At 38.3% G+C, this 17,325-nt stretch overlaps 1 protein-coding gene across 1 annotated transcript; it reads right to left on the bottom strand.

The window, feature by feature from the left end:
- Positions 1–5,532: 5,532 nt before the first annotated feature.
- CITED2 (Cbp/p300 interacting transactivator with Glu/Asp rich carboxy-terminal domain 2) lies at positions 5,533–7,694 on the bottom strand. Its single transcript, XM_044064722.1, has 2 exons — positions 7,540–7,694; positions 5,533–7,072 (listed from the first exon to the last, which is right to left on the bottom strand). The coding sequence occupies exon 2, from the start codon at positions 7,062–7,064 to the stop codon at positions 6,306–6,308; it is 759 nt and encodes a 252-aa protein (XP_043920657.1). The 5' UTR covers positions 7,065–7,072; positions 7,540–7,694; the 3' UTR covers positions 5,533–6,305.
- Between the last annotated feature and the right edge of the window lie 9,631 nt (positions 7,695–17,325).

Below are 17,325 nucleotides of genomic sequence, written 5' to 3'. Positions count from 1 at the left end.
TTCTGTGAAAGATTGTAGTACAGCTGGGATCAGGAAATATGCCCTTTACTTGCTGTAGCAGGGGGTGTTGTTTTACTGCACAAAAGTGTTTTTTTCAGTAATGTCAGTTTCAAGCATTTATGTTTGATCAGTTTAGATTCAATATTTTGAGTACAAGATGAAGTGGCATGTACATGCACGTGTGTAAACATATATCTATGTACACATACACACACACATATGAAAAACACTGCTTTATGATTTACTTTGTAGCACAGTGGATACACAAAGCGAGACCGACCAATATATATATATATATATATATATATATATATATATATATATATATATATATATCTATATATCTGTGTGGAGTCTGCATGTCCTCCCCGCTGTTGGGTGGACGTTCAAACAACATGCGTAAATGAGCGTGCCTTCACTGAAGGTTGAACGACAAACTGGCACCTTGGCGTTCATGAAAATAGACTGCCAATCATTAGCGGACTGGAGTTCTGCTGTGGCAACCCCTAACCGGTAAAAGCCGAAGACAACAACTTACTGTTTGTTCACCAGGCAGGTGAGCAGGTCCACTGACCTTTTCAGACACCACCCAGGCTTAATGAGCAACAGCAATACACAAAATACAGAATAAGAAATTAGGAAAAACCAAGTCTAGTAGATTACAGGTAAGTGTTAAATACAAATACATGGACAAAAAAAAAAAAAAAAGCAAGAATCGTGGGCATATATGCAAAAAGGAAACAATATTTAGAGTAACGTAAGGATTCAGGTACAAAAAAAATTAATATAGCCAATATTTGTAGCTTGAATTGTTGCTTGGTATTAACCATTGCAACATTTAGCAGGTGTGCTGGTCTACCACAAGATGACCTCTAAGAACATATTAAAAAGCCAAGTGTATCTTGGGTATCTTGTAGGGAAGTAGTTCCAAATGAGAGAAACTTGACTACAGAATGCCTTCAAAAGTTTTGAGGCATAAACAAGTAAAGAAAGGTCATCACTAGGGAGAATCTCATGGTGTAATTTTGGTGCCTAAAGATGACTGATGTTTTCAGATCACAAGCTGCTACCCCATCTAAAGAGGTCTAGATATGGTGGCAGTCTGTTTATTTATTTATTTTATTCCATATGGATTGCAACTGATGCATGCAATGTCAATCACAACCCATCAAAACTTAATCTCAAACACAATAAAGAAAGGAAGAGACATGGACTTATCTGCCACAGGACCCATGTTGAAGCCTTTTCCAAAGATTCATGGCGTCAAATGTTGGTTGTTAGACACTGTATGCATCAGTCCCAATCGAGAGAGAGAGACACAGAGACGGAGAGAGAGAGAGAGAGACAGAAAGAGAGAGGCAGAAAGAGAGAGACGGAGAGAGAGAGACGGAGAGAGACAGAGAGAAAAGTCTGTGGAATATCTTGTTAATACAAGTACACAGAGTCAGTATTATATGAGTGATGAAGCCCACAGCTACAAGACATGCTCCTAAGCCCTACAGTGCAGTTACTATACATCTCTAAAACCAAAGCGGTACACATTCCTTTTATTACATTTGCAATTTACTTTGCATTTGTGATTTGCTCTTTTTGTTTTTAAACAAAATACATGGTTTTCTTTCATCTCCCAGATTTTCTACATTTACTATCAAGTTCTGTTACGTTTTGTAGCTTTACAGCTAATCACTCCCGACAGACTATAACTCAATATTGCTTAGTAAAATGATGCTGTTGTGCATGCTACCATGTTGATATGTTTTACTACAGATGGCCTTGTCAAATACCGTTAATGTAAATTAAGGCCCTACTCAGCTTGCCTTTACTAAATTTATTACTTTGTTGACACTTGGATTTGTAGCATGTACACACAGACAGTTCATTGACTGTCTACTACCAGTCAATAAATATTAAGTAAATACATAAAAAAGGAATTTGGAAAAGTGAATTTTCAACTTTTTTTTTTATTTATCCGAAAAAGCACAGGGTTTAGCTACAAAAACTATAATGCATTTTGCAGACAGTTATGTGCTAAGTTATATCATAGGTTTGTTAAAACTGTTGAAAAAGTTTGCTTGTGGGACTTTTTCCTCATCAATAAAAAACAAGTTACATATTGTGTTTTGTATTAAAGTTACTTGATGAACATAAAAAAACATTGAGGTTTCTGCCTTTTTCTTTAATTCTTTGCATAAAAGCACTGTACTTTGTAAGGAACAATATGATGTTTACAGTACAGACGCGTCTTCTTTAGTTCAGTTTTTTATGCTATTTTACCTGGCGGAATATAGTAAAAAGTTGATGAATCAACATTAATAGTGCTGTATCTAAAACACATATACATACACATTATAAAACAAATATACACAACCACGTGGATCATTTAAATTCTCTTTTGGATTTTCATGACTGAAATACTTAAGGTCAATCAATAAACTATGGAAGCATGGATGTTTATTAACTTCAAAGTTTCTTGACCATACTTGGAGAAGTTGGGTCATGAAGAGTCTGGGGACTTTCCCTTTGTAAAAACACCGCTGCTGACTTGAGTCTCTTCTCAGGCAACATAATCGGATGACCGAGAGGTCTGCTTCCCCTTTTTAACTTTAAGTTGATAAACTGGGAGAATCTATGTATTTTTTTCCTCTCTTTTCGGGGGAGGTGCACACTGGTGCCCAATTAAGTTGTCAATTTGCCGAACTGCAATATTTACAAAATTGCTTTTCAGGTTGAAACATTTACTCTTTAATAATGTGAATGTCTAACTAACTTGCATCATGCATTAAGCAGGAGTTATATGTTCACTTGTCATCACCTCATAGTAATCAACAATGTACAGGAAACATACTCTCTTTGATCGGTTCCATATAAATCAAGCAGGAGATGCTTAAACTTTTGTGGTAATCACAACACCATCCAGAATTAAGCCACCGGTGACTGAAGCTACTATGCCAACCCTAAACCACATCAAGTCTTGCCTACTGCATGAAAAGAACTGGGTTTGAAACCTATGGTCTCCATTATGTCTGCCAATTAGCAGAAAGGCTATGAGCTGCTAGGGAGCTGCTTCCCATAGTGCAGGATTCAGTTTCCTCAGAAACCTTTGGCTTACTGTGCGACTATGAAGTCACTTAACTAGACAGTGCTATGTGGCAATTGGGAAAAAGTTGTCACCAGTTCAATTGGCAAGATAGCATTGTGTGACTGTAGAAAGCTGCATACAATGCAACACCAGATAATATGGTGTCAAACTCCCAAGTCTACAGAATTGCTAAAATTCCAAAAAAAAAAAAGGGACAGAAATCAAAAAGACTAAATCAAATGATCACAGAAGTGCAGAAATCCACAGGATTTCTGAATATAGGTATCTTCACACATTTACTGCAAGTATTCCAACTAAAAGAATATGAAATATTATGCATACTTAATGTAACTGAATTTGTCAGTACATTAACCTTTTAGTACCAGAGAGCTACTCGACCTCACTTGAAGAAATACAATGCTGGTTGGAAAAACACATCCGATTTTAAACAGAGAAACAAGAGGACAGTGCAGAACATAACTAGCATTATACATAGCAGTAGTATACCACAGAATTACCACGCAGTACAAACACTATCTACAGCACTGTCATACTTCAGTACTAAGAATTGAAATATATATGGAGAAAGAAAGAGAGGCAGATATACTCGGAACAGCATACGTCTCTCTGCTACCTGATGTCTCACAACTCTGAAAGTAATGCTACCAAAACAAAGTAGTTGCATCTCTCAACGAAAGTAAGAGCCCCCTCAACACCTTTTCCTATGATGGAAACAGCAGCCATTCTCATGTATTGTTGGGGACAGGTTAAGGCGAGAACAGTCCCAACTCAAAGATCTGACTCTAAGCAAGATAAATACAATGTGCAGATCCTGCTCTTCCAGACATTTTTCTCTTTTAAATACTGCAACCTAGGACTCCTGCTGCTAACCATTCATATACGGTCTATGCTGCTAACCATTCATATATTGTCTATAGAATCAGGCAATTTTCAGAAGTTAACCTGCTAGCTTTAATCTACTCAAGAAGTTCACCAAAAATAAAATTACCATACCAACACATAACATAAAGGTGTGACACAAGACTCAGCAGAGTGAATCTTATTCACAGACTAACACTAACCACTTAGCAAACCTGATAATTGCATTTGTGATGAAGGATGAAGGACCATTAAGAGAATAATTCTCTGCAAACAGTTCCATGACACTCTGCACCCTTCAGAATCACAGTGGAGTAGCACACAAAAGTGAAAACAAAACAAAGACGGAAGAAAGAATGCATATCTAGTCATACCACCAATACATGTTATAACATGCAGTTGATTACTCAAATGAATAAAGAGAATGCATATGCAGAATAATCCCATTATCCACTGTATAGCTGTCTAAAAAGACATGAGGGTAAGACGCCACATGGAAATGAAGACTCGTACCATGAAAAGAACCATCTGGTTCAAACGCTCAGTTCAATTATCTGTCCATTAGCTAAACTGTCAATACAACCACACCTCATCTTCCTACGTCTCTCTTGGACTTCATTATACCTGATCTAGGAGTTGCATTGTCCCTGCAGCTATCTTAAATGGCCTGCAAATAAAAAAAAAAAAAAAAACTTCCTATTATTCTGGCTACAGACCTGTACATTTTGTATAAATGCTGGAATTCCTTTGTTCCCTAACTGGCAGTCCCCTCACTCAAAGGGATTCAGGTTATGTTATTTGCTTTGTAGTTTAACACAATTAATTAGCAAGACCTTTTATTTCATATCTTGATTTGGTATAACATGCACAAAACTGCAAGCACTCAACCTAACAAATGCACAAATGATTCTTTCCAATCTAGGAAAAGTATTTCATAATTGTCAAAAGTATCTCATAATTGTCAGTACAGTCACTGCCACTATGAAAGTACACAGAAAAACAGTTGTAAAGTCTGTAGGACATGTAGGCAACCTAAATCAACATATCCAGGGTTGCATAACAGTATTGAAACCGGTGTGACAAAACGCACCACTAACTGCCCTCCTATAGTTCATGGTACTTTCTCCACATTAAGAAAACTAATCAATAAATAACTATACAGCTAAATCACAAGTACAAATAACATCTGTGACTTCTCTAGTCAACGGTGTTCAATGTCACCTCCCTCATGCATTTGTCTTCCCAAGAAAGACCAGCAGTTATCAATTCTACGTTCTGGGTAAGTATGTCAGCTGTCGCTATAACTACATTTTATTGAATCTGTATTATAAAAATGAGAGATAATGGATGAAGGTTAAATCAGTTCACGAGTGTAAGTGGCCAAATGTATTTATTAACGCAGTAAATCAGGGGCACAATGCAGCACAATTAAAGGGCGTGACGTCTTCTAACGCTGCAACAAATTACTAGCAAAGCTGTCAGTCTTACTGAAATCCTGCAGTTGCAGACTCCTTAATAAAATATATTAAGCACAACCACGTTCAGTGATGATCAAAGCATACAGACGAAAACTATTTTTGGTCTTTATTTCTTCACTTTTATTGACATTAGCAAATAAAATAGAATAAATTAACACGTTTGTTTAAAAAAAAGTTTTTTGTACAAAAATACTGTCAAATTCTCTAAAAAGCTTCAACACAGTAGTATCTCCATGTATTGCGTAAACTATATTAGCACAGTGGTGATAGTTTTCAGACAGAACAGACTAAAACATCTCAGTGAAATGCTTGCCACTGACTTGTCAACATTCCACACCATTTTATTGTCTGCACATAAAAGGGTGGATGGGGGATGGGTGGCAGCCTTTTAAAGCAACAGTATCCCTTTTCATGATCCACAAAAGGTTGAGCACTGGAAATCCTGGATACACAGTAGAGTGGTGTCTGAGCACGTTGCTCTTTCGTATGGCATAAACCACCTTAAGTGATCCATTTTCCCATGTTACAATTTTGCTTAAATCTGTAGCTATTAAAACAATATGTATACATACATATAAGCACTGGGAGGTTCCATTACTAGATTTTTTTACAATAGAACAGCCATGCTACTTTGGGAGTAAAAATGTAAAGCTCCACTGTATTTACATTAAATGAGTCCAAACCAAGTCAAATGTTCAGAAATCCCTTCCTCCCCAAGGATACCCAAACCCACAGCAATTCTTCTGCAGTCAGATTTTTTTTTTTTTTTTTTGCAAACAACCGCCGGGAGTCGAAATAAGAGATACTGCCTCTCACAGAAGGAATGCTTCAAAACAGTTTAGATGAAGGGGAAACATGCCCCACACAAATCAGCAGCTCACTCTGCTGGGTTGTTGTTTGCACACAAACTCTGTCATGAAATCAAACTCATTCTGTCCCAGCCACAGCTCTGGCAGTTCCTTAATGCGGTCCAAGCCCATTTCGACAACCAAGGACATGAGCACCTCCTCGTCTATGAAATCTGTATCGATGACATTGAGAGGGACAGGTAGCATGGCTGCGGCTGCCGCGGGGACGGCATGGTGATTGTGCCCGCTAGGGTGGTGATTGCTGTGGCCAGCAGGCGGCAGGCTAGAGCTGTGCTTGGGATCGCAGTCTCTAAAGGGCGACTGCTGTTGATTTGTGCCACTTATAGGGTGACTGGCAGGGTGCACGTCCGGCATGTACGGGCTGTTGTGCTGAAATGGGTGGTGGTTGAAATACTGAGTGTTCAGCTTCTGTAGCTGCATGCTGGCTGTCAGTGGACTCCCTCCTTGGTTACTGCCAACAGGGGGCGACATGAATTGAGAAGTACTAAATCTAGCACTGGGAGGGAGGCTATTCGGTGGGTGCTGCCCTCCATTCAAATTTCCTGGCCCCAAGGCATGTCTGATTCCGCTGTTGCTAGAGTTCAGATTTCCACTTCCATACTGTAGGTGATCACCCATTAACCCATTGAAAGCATGCTGTTGCTGATGGTGGGGGCTAAGAAACTGCCCCATTCCCATTCTGTGAGCTGGGTGATGATGAAGAACGTTAGCTCCCTCGGAAAATCGCCCATGATTCATGGCTATCATGTGGTCTGCCATCCTCTACCCTAATAAAAGCAGAAAGGAAAACCGTAAACATTTTGTTCAACAGCCTTTTTAACTTCATTACGAGACAGTCCTGCATGTCTTGTCACGCAGTGTTATCAAGGAATAAATGATGCTGCATATAGGTTAACAAAGCTAATCTCATAATTAGTACACAACTGCAGAATCCCATTGCACAACATCTCCCAACCTACACAGTTCTAACACTTATTCGAAGGGCAATGGAGGAACTCTTAACACTGCGATCTCCACCAAGCAGTAAAAAAGGGAAACAAAACTTCACAGAAGCTCACATTTTTTAACATTAAAAACAACTTTAGCTTTGACTAAAGTTTTGCAGAGAAGAAACTATAACGCTGCAGCAACCTTAGCTATTTCCAGTGCATGCCTCTTCATTTGTCCTGGTTTTGCATACACATCAGTTGTAAGGAAATTAAATGCTTGCTGAAATATATTTTTCTTAACTCACCTTATACTTCTGAAGGTTAGTCGATATTATTTAAAAGTCCAATCTCATGCAGAATATCCTGCGTGCCTACGAAAGTCACAGCTCCGCAACCTGCAACTCCGAAGCTTTACATACAGCAGCTTCCTGAACATTTGCCAACAATAAACTGTGCTTCTTGCAGCTTTGGCCACAATGAATATAGGATTTCAGAAGAGGGGGTGGAGCGACTGCAAAAGTAACCTGCAAACTACGGAACAGGATTACCGGAAGACCGGAATATTTCCAAACGCAATGCCAGTTATCATTCTTCTTTTATTGTTCACGCGTTTCTAACACGTGGTTCAGGCATGTTGCGTAACCAGCCCGAAAGAGGGTGCGTTGCAAAAGTCATGTTAAATTGTGAAAAGCTGCTTATGCACTTTTACCTTTCAAGTACGTCTTTAACTGTTTATCATCTCTTTTCTGGCACCTGCGTTTTTCCCAAAGTCTGCCGCAACTTGCCTTGTGATTAAAACTGTTTTATTGCGTCCTCTACCCACTCACTAAATCCTTGGACCGAGTGTTTATAGTGCGCGTGTTGTGACTAAAAGGAGGACAGTGCTTCCCAGGCTGAGCCTGCAATTGATCAATATTGAACAGTTCACTACCCTGTAAACACATATAAATAAAATAAATGCTTTATAATATCACAACAACAGCTGTCGCGTTTTTATGGTTGTCACAAATTACGTTTGTCTTATTAAACGCAACAAACGAGAAAGTAAGTAACTCCTCTTCAGTCTCCATCCTTGTCGGGTACACATAGTCATATGAACCAAGCTGCAATATTTGTGTGGTTATTTCTTTGTTTTATTTACTGGGAGTGTGCATATCCACAGTGGCATCGTTTCCCCATATTACAACCTCGTAAAGGTGGCTCCCTTTTTTCTCAAACGATTAACGCAGCTCCTTTTCACAGTAAGGATAATTCTCTCCCATATCGAACTGAAAACATTAGGTCTTTATCGCTGGTCACGCTTTGAAGTCTGTTTGTTCTCCCCTTGTTTGATTATCCCATATGGGTCCCGAACTTCTAATTTGGTTTCCCCTCAGCACTCAGAAATATGAAGTTTGACTAGCTACTCGCACACACGCACGCACATCAAGATATATGGCAAGTAAAATACTGAATGATCGAAAAACACAAGTTCGTACTTAGTAAATCAATCTCCAATCACATATAATACCGAAGCATACCAAATCCCGAAAGAAAACTAAACTGTTCTCTCTTGTGATCATAGGTCTCAACCTTCCATCTCCAAAATGAGGAACACTCGCCTTCATAATGTGGAAGAAATGGGCAAAATGTGGAACATGTAGTAACGGATTACTAACAACTTCAACTAGGAAGGTCATAGGATGGTTAAAATATGCTGGTTTTACTTATAAAGAAGATCCTTTAATGAATTAATATGATTAATTTCTATTTACCATGAATTTCACTTAAAAAATCCTAACACTGAATGTGTGACAGACTCTTTCAATGTGGGACATTTTGGAATTTTGAGGAACATGAACTTTTAAAGACCCCAAATGAGGTACTTCCTCCTAATGAGGTACACTGGAGAGGTATGGTCTCAACCTTCCATCTCCAAAATGAGAAACACTCGCCTTCATAATGTGGAAGAAATGGGCAAAATGTGGAACATGTACTAACGGATTACTAACAACCTAAACTAGGAAGGTCAGAGGATGGTTAAAATATGCTGGTTTTACTTATAAAGAAGATCCTTTAATGAATTAACATGATTAATTTCTATTTATCATGAATTTCACTTAAAAAATCCTAACACTGAATGTGTGACAAGACTCCTTCAATGTGGGAATTTTGAGGAACATGAACTTTTTAAGACCCCAAATGAGGTACGTTCCTCCTAATGAGGTACACTTGAGAGGTATGCTTGTGATCCATTAACCCAATCATTAACTTCAGAAATTATCTGTCTGAATAAAGGTACTGTGACAGAAAGGGATTTTCTAAGTAAAGTGCGGTGTTGGGGTTAGGGCCAGGTTAGCATGTAATCCCCCCAACAACTTACAAATATGTGCTAACTCAAAACGTAACCCTGCCCTTAACCTCAGTCCTATACCTTATCTTAGAAAATCCTTTGTGTAAGACTGCCATTACATAGGAAACACGACACAGTGCGCGCGCGCACACACACACACACACACACACACACACACACACATCAAAATTCTCAAAAAAAATCACACTTCTATCTGAACTCCTCCTTACTTTAACCCTAATCATCAAACACTCACACAAATATTCCTACAATCTGTCCTCTAAATTAGCCTTTATTCTAACCCTAATTCACACAAAGTAACCCCCCCACACACACACACACACACATATCCAAAGTTGCAGTCAAATTCCTAGGCATTTGACAAAAGACACATTTGATTAATTTAACGTTCGAATAAATGACTGTTTGACCAGTCACCAGGGAACCATATGCATTTATATATGTATGTATATGTATATATGGAGTTCAGGCACCTAGGCTGCAAGAAATTTCCCTGTGGTACATTTGACTGGGGACACATGGCTGAAGTGACAGTCAGCTGCAGAGAAATATGGCTGTTTGCAAATTCCCTGTGGGCAAAGAGAAGCACATACTGCCATGCTCACAGCTTTAATAACCAAATGCGTGGAGGCAGAAGAAGTAATGAGTGTTGTGCTCAGTGTAGAGTACATACTTATGTAACTACAACATGTAGAAGTGTGCTACAGCATGGAAGAAATCCTGCAGGCTACTGTCATCATATTTATGCTCCAGTATGCGTTTTAGGTAATGTTCCCTAGAGAATGTAAAGGGGGTAATGGTCCACACACACACCTTTTATAAAGGTACTGCCCATTGTGCACTACATTTGTACTGCCACTAACCTGCCCTCTGGCCAGCCTGCTGCTGATGCCTGCCATATTGCCTGCTGTCTCATGTTACCTTGGGGACTATGGACATTGTTTTCCCCCTGTGACTTTGATTCTTGAAGTTGTGAGCATGGCAACACATTCTTCTCTTTGCCCACAAGGAATTTGCAAACCGCCATATTTCTCTGCCGCTGATTGTCACTTCAGCCATGTGTCCCCAGTCAAATATACCACAGGGAAATGACTCACTGCCTAGGCGCCTGAACTGGTATATATGTATATGTGTGTGTATGTATATATATATATATATATATATATATATATATATATATATATATATATATATTTACACAGAACCCCCCCCCCACGCACACATACACAGGCTTTTGGTCTTAAGATCTCTTAGTAATGCAGGCTCCCTTATCTCAAGCATAAACTTCCTATCTGCTGTCCTGGTAGCCCAGATAGTGGCGGAAAAGGATTTGAAGGCGCTGTGGGCTAGCCCACTTACCCAGCTATCAAATGACAACTAAATAAATAAATAACATGCACCACAGATGTGGCTACACCTCAACATTTCCAGCTCAGTGCAGTTTTGATCCTTAGGTCTGTGGAAGTTTGTCTAAAGCTGTTATCATTGGAAATAAGTCCCTTGAGGTTGGGGCATCATCCTGACACCAGTTATGTTTTTTTCTCCTCTGTCTGCCAACCTTTACACCAGCATCCTCTCTCTTCATGAACCCATGTAAGCCATAGCATAAATACACAACGGATACACTCCTCTTTACTCTGTAGCTATAGCATTCTATTTGAATGGTGACCCCGCCTCCCCTCCACCCCACACAAGCACCCTGCCAGAGAAAAATAACTGGCCTTTAACTGCTCATCTTCCCTTCACAGTCAGTCTGATCAGCTTTGCAGACCTGTTTCTAAATTTGTATCACTGACAATATAACTGGGCTTCCTCTATAACACAAAAAAAGCCCTCAGTGAATTTAGTTTTGGGCACCTGTGCTCTGATTTCACATTTTTATTAGCCTAGAACTGACTTATTTGTTATGCCTTGGCTCATATAACCACTCATCAGTGCATTACTTATATGGAAATCTGGTTACAAATAATTTATGAAAGAGAATAGGGGCTGTGGTGGATATATGTCTGACAAGCTTTGGTGATTAAAGCAAACCCCAATAATCAAATGCTCTAAGTGTGAGTAAATATACAGCTGTCATATCCCCATGCAGTCCATGTGATGGTACATAAATTTGTGCTTATAGTCTGTTTCCATTTTTTAATTCTGACAGCTTGTTTTGTTTGCTACCAAGGTTAATATATAAGTTAACTCTCGTTCACAGTAGGTAAATGGCATCCTCTTAACAAGTGCTTTAAAATTGCACTAGTTTGTATAACACTTTTCTTTTACATAAATTCAGAATTGTTTAACTTTTTTTAGTGTTGTGTGTTCTACATAACTCCAGGGGGAAGGAGATGTAACATGTGTGTGTGTGTGTGTGTGTGTGTGTGTGTGTGTGTGTGTATGCGCGCACGCAAATGTACATGCATGCATCTGTGAGGTTGATATCATTAGTATAGATTTGACATCTCTAACCTTACCTATAAAAGCAGGTTAGGAGAGAAACAACCCCTACAAGGGTGATTTTAATGGGGTTCTGCTGTCTACAGAAAATAACTTTGTACAGTTAATTTTGGAACAAGTTTTATTTCAAGCAAAAATATTTTTTGTCACTTAGCTGTAATGAAGTGAAATTTGGGCAGCACAGTGGTGCAGCAGTTAGCGTTGTCGCCTCACAGCAAGAGGTTCTCTGGTTTGATTCTTGACTGGGGTGCCTTCTGTGCGGAGTCTGCATGTTCTGCCTGTGTTTATGTGGGAGTTTCTTTGGGTGCTCCGGTTTCCTCCCACATTCCCAAGATATGCTGCAGAAGGATTGGATATTCTAAATTGGCTCTAGGTGTGTGTGTGTGTTTTCAGGAAGGTTGGGCAGTGGACACTGGGGCTGGCAACTCAACACTGTAAAACTCTACTGAGACTTGTTCTGTAGACCAGTGATCCACTGTGGTGAATTCTAACAGGAACAGCTGAAAGGAGAAGCTGCAATGAAGTGAAATTAGATAACTCATGCTGGCAAAATGAACTTCTTCTTTTTCCCGGTTAGGGGTCGCCACAGCAGATCACCTGTCCACTCATGATTCGCAGTGGAGTTTTACGGTGTCGAGTTGCCAGCCCAGCACCCAACCTTCCACAGAGGGCACACACACTCACACCTAGGGTCAATTTAGATTGTCCAGTCCACCTACAGCATGTCTTTGGGAGGAAACCCACGCAACCACAGGGAGGACATGCAGACTCCGCACAGAAGGTACCCCAGTTGAGAATCGAACCAGAGAACCTCTTGCTGTGAGGAGACAACATTAACCGCTGCACCATCGTGGACACATTCCTTAAACTGATGGATGCTGGTGTAATTTTTTTTAAGACATGACAATTCTTTTAATGTAAAAAGGGGTATTTACAGTTCCACAGTTACATTCCATACCACAAAGTATATATATATATATATATATATATATATATATATATATATATATATATATATATATATATATATTTATTTTTTTTATTTCAGTTGTTACAGCAACCTAGAGATATATAATAACTCAAAAATCTATAGAGAGTCACTGGTCTAGCATACAGTGATGCTTGGAAGTGTTACTGCTTGATAGGATATGTAAAGTTCAGGTAGTGAGCAAATAGCTAACAGTTCTGAGTTGAACATCTCATCTGTTAAATACTAAATAATAACAATAAAAAAAAACACTTACATGGGTGTAGTTAATGTACCGTGTATCATTTGTATGGTCATCAAATGTATCACACCAGATATCATAAATAGTGATGTACAGAAAATTCAGTCCTTTCATCCATACCAGTTTGCTTTTGTAAAGATAGGGCCTGTCTACTCAATTTAATCAACTTTTTTGATCTGATCACAGAAGACATAGATAGGGTTATGCCATCCACAGTTCTAAAGTAGAACAATCTAAGGCCTTCAGTAGAACTGATCATGCTGGTAATATCGACAGTCTTACACAACGTAACATTAACCCTGATGTAATCCATTGGATATCTAACTGCCTTACTGATAGGGCTCCTACATTAAGAGTTAGGGGCATCATTTCCACACAAAGGCATGTCACTAGATGAGCTCCTAATTATCTTTCATGAACCCCTTACTGTTTGGTATCTACTTTTCAAATCTTAATGCAGATGTTGATAAGCTATAACTCAATAAGCTTGCCATAGTTACAAAATGGGTACCATCATATGCTCCCTTAAAGACATGCACATTCCCCAATAAGGGATTGATCCAATTAAAAAACTGCAAACTGACATTAGGTATAAACCTAATGCCAAAAATGTAATGTGGTCTTATTCAGCAAACAAAATTTTCCCACTTCATACCACATCAGTGACACTGCCTTAAAATGTACTTGGTCATCAAGGCTCTGGGTACTTTCATCATTAATGAACTATTTTTTTACCAGTGTATTGACCCATCATAGAATACAATGTTCCCCTCTACATGTACCCCTATAACCATCTAATTCAATAGGAAAGGTTTCAAAGATTTCTGAGCAAGAAAATTATAAGTTTAAACTCATTGAGCTATGCTGACATTAAAAGACGTCTTGCTGTATTCTGTCTCATACAGACTTAGTGGGGTGATCTCTGCCTGGGATTTTGAGCCATGAAAGATCCTACCATACCTGGTCTTCTACACCTGTGCAAAACAAATTGCAGTTATCATTTGAAATGTCAGAACCTGCAAGAGGGAGTCCTGAAATGCAGATTGGCCAAAAGAACAGACTTAAATATATTAAGGCTGAGATGCCATTTCTCAGAATATAGATATTGGCACAACTGGTTCCTAACTCAATGAATAAGCTGCTTATGAAATAAGCTTCCTCTACAAGTCAAGCAATGCATCATATTGGCTGCATTCAAAACTACTATGGATGAACAGATGAAATGCCCTACACTGACCGCCTCAAAAAACTCCAGCTTTACTCTGTAGCATATCGCCTACTCAGGGGTGATCTCTGCCTAACATATAAGGCTATGTCAAACCCAGAGCTGTTGGACATGCTACAACTAAAGAAATCCCAATCCCTCCGAGCTACATGCTCTAGGGACCTAAACATTGTCACCATATTAAAAAGGACATGCTGGAGGGATAGATTCCTATCACAGAGACTTCCCATACTCTGGAACAGGCTACCCATCTATGTCAAGCAAAGTTCTTCATTAGCACTCTTCAAGAAAAATCTTGATGAATGGATGGGAAATAGGAAATACACCCCGGGGATCACTTCTGTGTCTCTGCTCATCAGTGGCACAGGAAAATAACTTTCTTTGGTGGCGTAAGCCAGGGAACCTTGTTGGCTAGGCTTGCATAGGCCCTTGGGCTGATAGCCTAGTACCTACCTATGAACCTATGATAGTGCTAGATCTAACAGCCAAATTCATTCAATCATTTTTGGGTTTTGCTCATACCTCTCAACCTCTTAGAGAAAGAAATCTGGGCAAAGCCATGATTAAAAGTGGAACAAAGGCCCAAAAACAAGGGCAATTGTTAAATATTGCTCTTACAAACTTAGAAAGTTGATAGAATAACAGGTTTTGCATTAGCACACAATTTTCCCAATGGTATGAAGTACAAAACTCAAATGTCTGTCATTATTTGTTAACTTTGATCTTTAATGAATTGTAACTAATTTGGTAGAAGACCACAATTTTATGAAAAATTGGCCAAAAATAAGAGGCAAAAATCTGGACATTCTGTGAAAATCTGTACAGTTGAGAGCTATGATTAGCTGTCTGGGCTTCTCAAAGATCTTTTCTTCTGCATGACTGATATAAATCTATGACCAATGAAGCTACAAGAAAAAAAAAACATTTAGTAAACACTATTAAAGCAGAAAGTTATAGTTTAATGAGAACTCTAATCAATCCAGAAAAAATTGGGCAGTAAAATGTTTGAAAACAAGATAGTGTGATAATAAGTAAGCTTAATAAAACAGGTTCACTAGTAATGTATTTCAAGTTAAAATTTTGCTACAGAAATGCTAACAAGTCACCACTGAGTATGTTACACAGTTCTAAATAAGTTGGCTTGGGGCAGTAATTATGGAGAAACATTTGAAGGACTTCTTCAGGGAAGCTATTCTCAAAACAAACAATGATAGTATTCAGAGAAGGTTGTTGACAGAGAAAACTTTTTTAAACCATTTTAAGTTACTGAAATATATTTAGCAGCTCAAAAAAGATATTTGATTTAATTAAGCATGCAAATGGTTTCTCAAAATGTCAAATATTTAATCCAAAAAAAAAAAAAAAATATATATATATATATATATATATATATATATATATATATATATATATATATGTGTGTGTGTGTGTGTGTGTGTGTGTGTGTGTATATATATATATATATATATATATATATATAGATAGATAGATATATACAAATAAGCAGATTACCAATGAACATTGCTCCAAAACTAGTGTTTTATGTGTGGGTAAACATCACACATCCCCTCCTCCCACCTCCCAGCTTTAACGCAGAATGTGTCCTAATAACCCAGCAATTGGAGAAAAGGCAAATATTTGGATCCTGTACAAACAAAAAATCAACTATGGGCATACAAATTCTGAGATAGCAACATTTTCTAAACATGGTGGCTTGAGTTGTTTTATTTCAGCACTTGTGTTTTGCTGAAGAAATGAACCATGTATGTAGCCTAAGTTTCTAATAGGAAGGAAGGCATGCAAAAGCCTGACATAGTATATAATCCACACATAAATTGTCTGAAAAAGAAAACTGTCAAAAACATGACTGAACATTTAAAATGATATACTTTATACATATGGACTCTTTGGTTGCAGTGTAAAACTTTATAGAAAAGGCAGTTTTAAATAACAGACTGCTAAAAAAAGGCACCCATATCAAAGGCAGATTCAAAAGGTTGAAATTAAATGGACCATATCTGCATGTCATATATGTTGCATGTTATGTACAGGGAGTTGTAAAATGGGAGGTTAAAGACTAGTTTGAAATAAGTTATATACTGAATAGCCAGGAGAGAGTGAATATTACACAAATGACTACTAAATATGCACAATAAAACTAAATGATGAAGATGTATTCTTTGAAGTTGATGCAGTCCATAATATTACTGTGAATAATAATGCTAAATGTTCAATACTGTCGAGAAATGTAGAAGTGCCTGAATTTGAAGAATATGTCTCCTTTAAAAGCACATATGAAAACATACTGACCAAGGAGGCTGGCCACTTTAAACTTGCATTCTAAGTCCAAGAACTGGCTATCAAATCAAAAATTACTCTGGGATTTCACAAGACATGTAGGCAAAGAAAACATTGTGGCTTACACTTGACTGAAAAAAAAATCAGGAATCAAGCTCAGTACTGACTTTGAGAACATTATCAGGAAAGCTTTAAGTAATAGTGTTGCTTTGTTGCTTATTAAAGTCAGCAGATGAATTTGGTAAAGAAGCAGCTCTGCTTGCATGTAGGAAATGGCACTATAGGTATTAACTACTGTTCAGCCTACATGCTTGCTGTACCAGTTCCCATATACAATTGAAGCTGTATTGCAGGATGAGTGAAGCCAGTGATGGGGTGGCTGAGGATGGAGAATATGGGCCGAGTTCTATGTTTGAACTCATCCCCTTCTACACAGGGAAAGTTTCCAAACTTACTTTTTCAAGGTTTTCTAACTGTGCGTATGAAACATAGCCAAACTGCTTGCATTCCCCCTCTATTTTGGGACAAACATTGCATTAAT

The sequence above is a fragment of the Protopterus annectens genome, chromosome 1.part0 (genome assembly GCF_019279795.1).
Source record: "Protopterus annectens isolate FY-2018-M chromosome 1.part0, PAN1.0, whole genome shotgun sequence".
NCBI lineage: Eukaryota > Metazoa > Chordata > Ceratodontiformes > Protopteridae > Protopterus > Protopterus annectens.
Note: the sequence above shows the minus strand (reverse complement) of the source record. Positions and strands in the feature narration are given on the sequence as shown.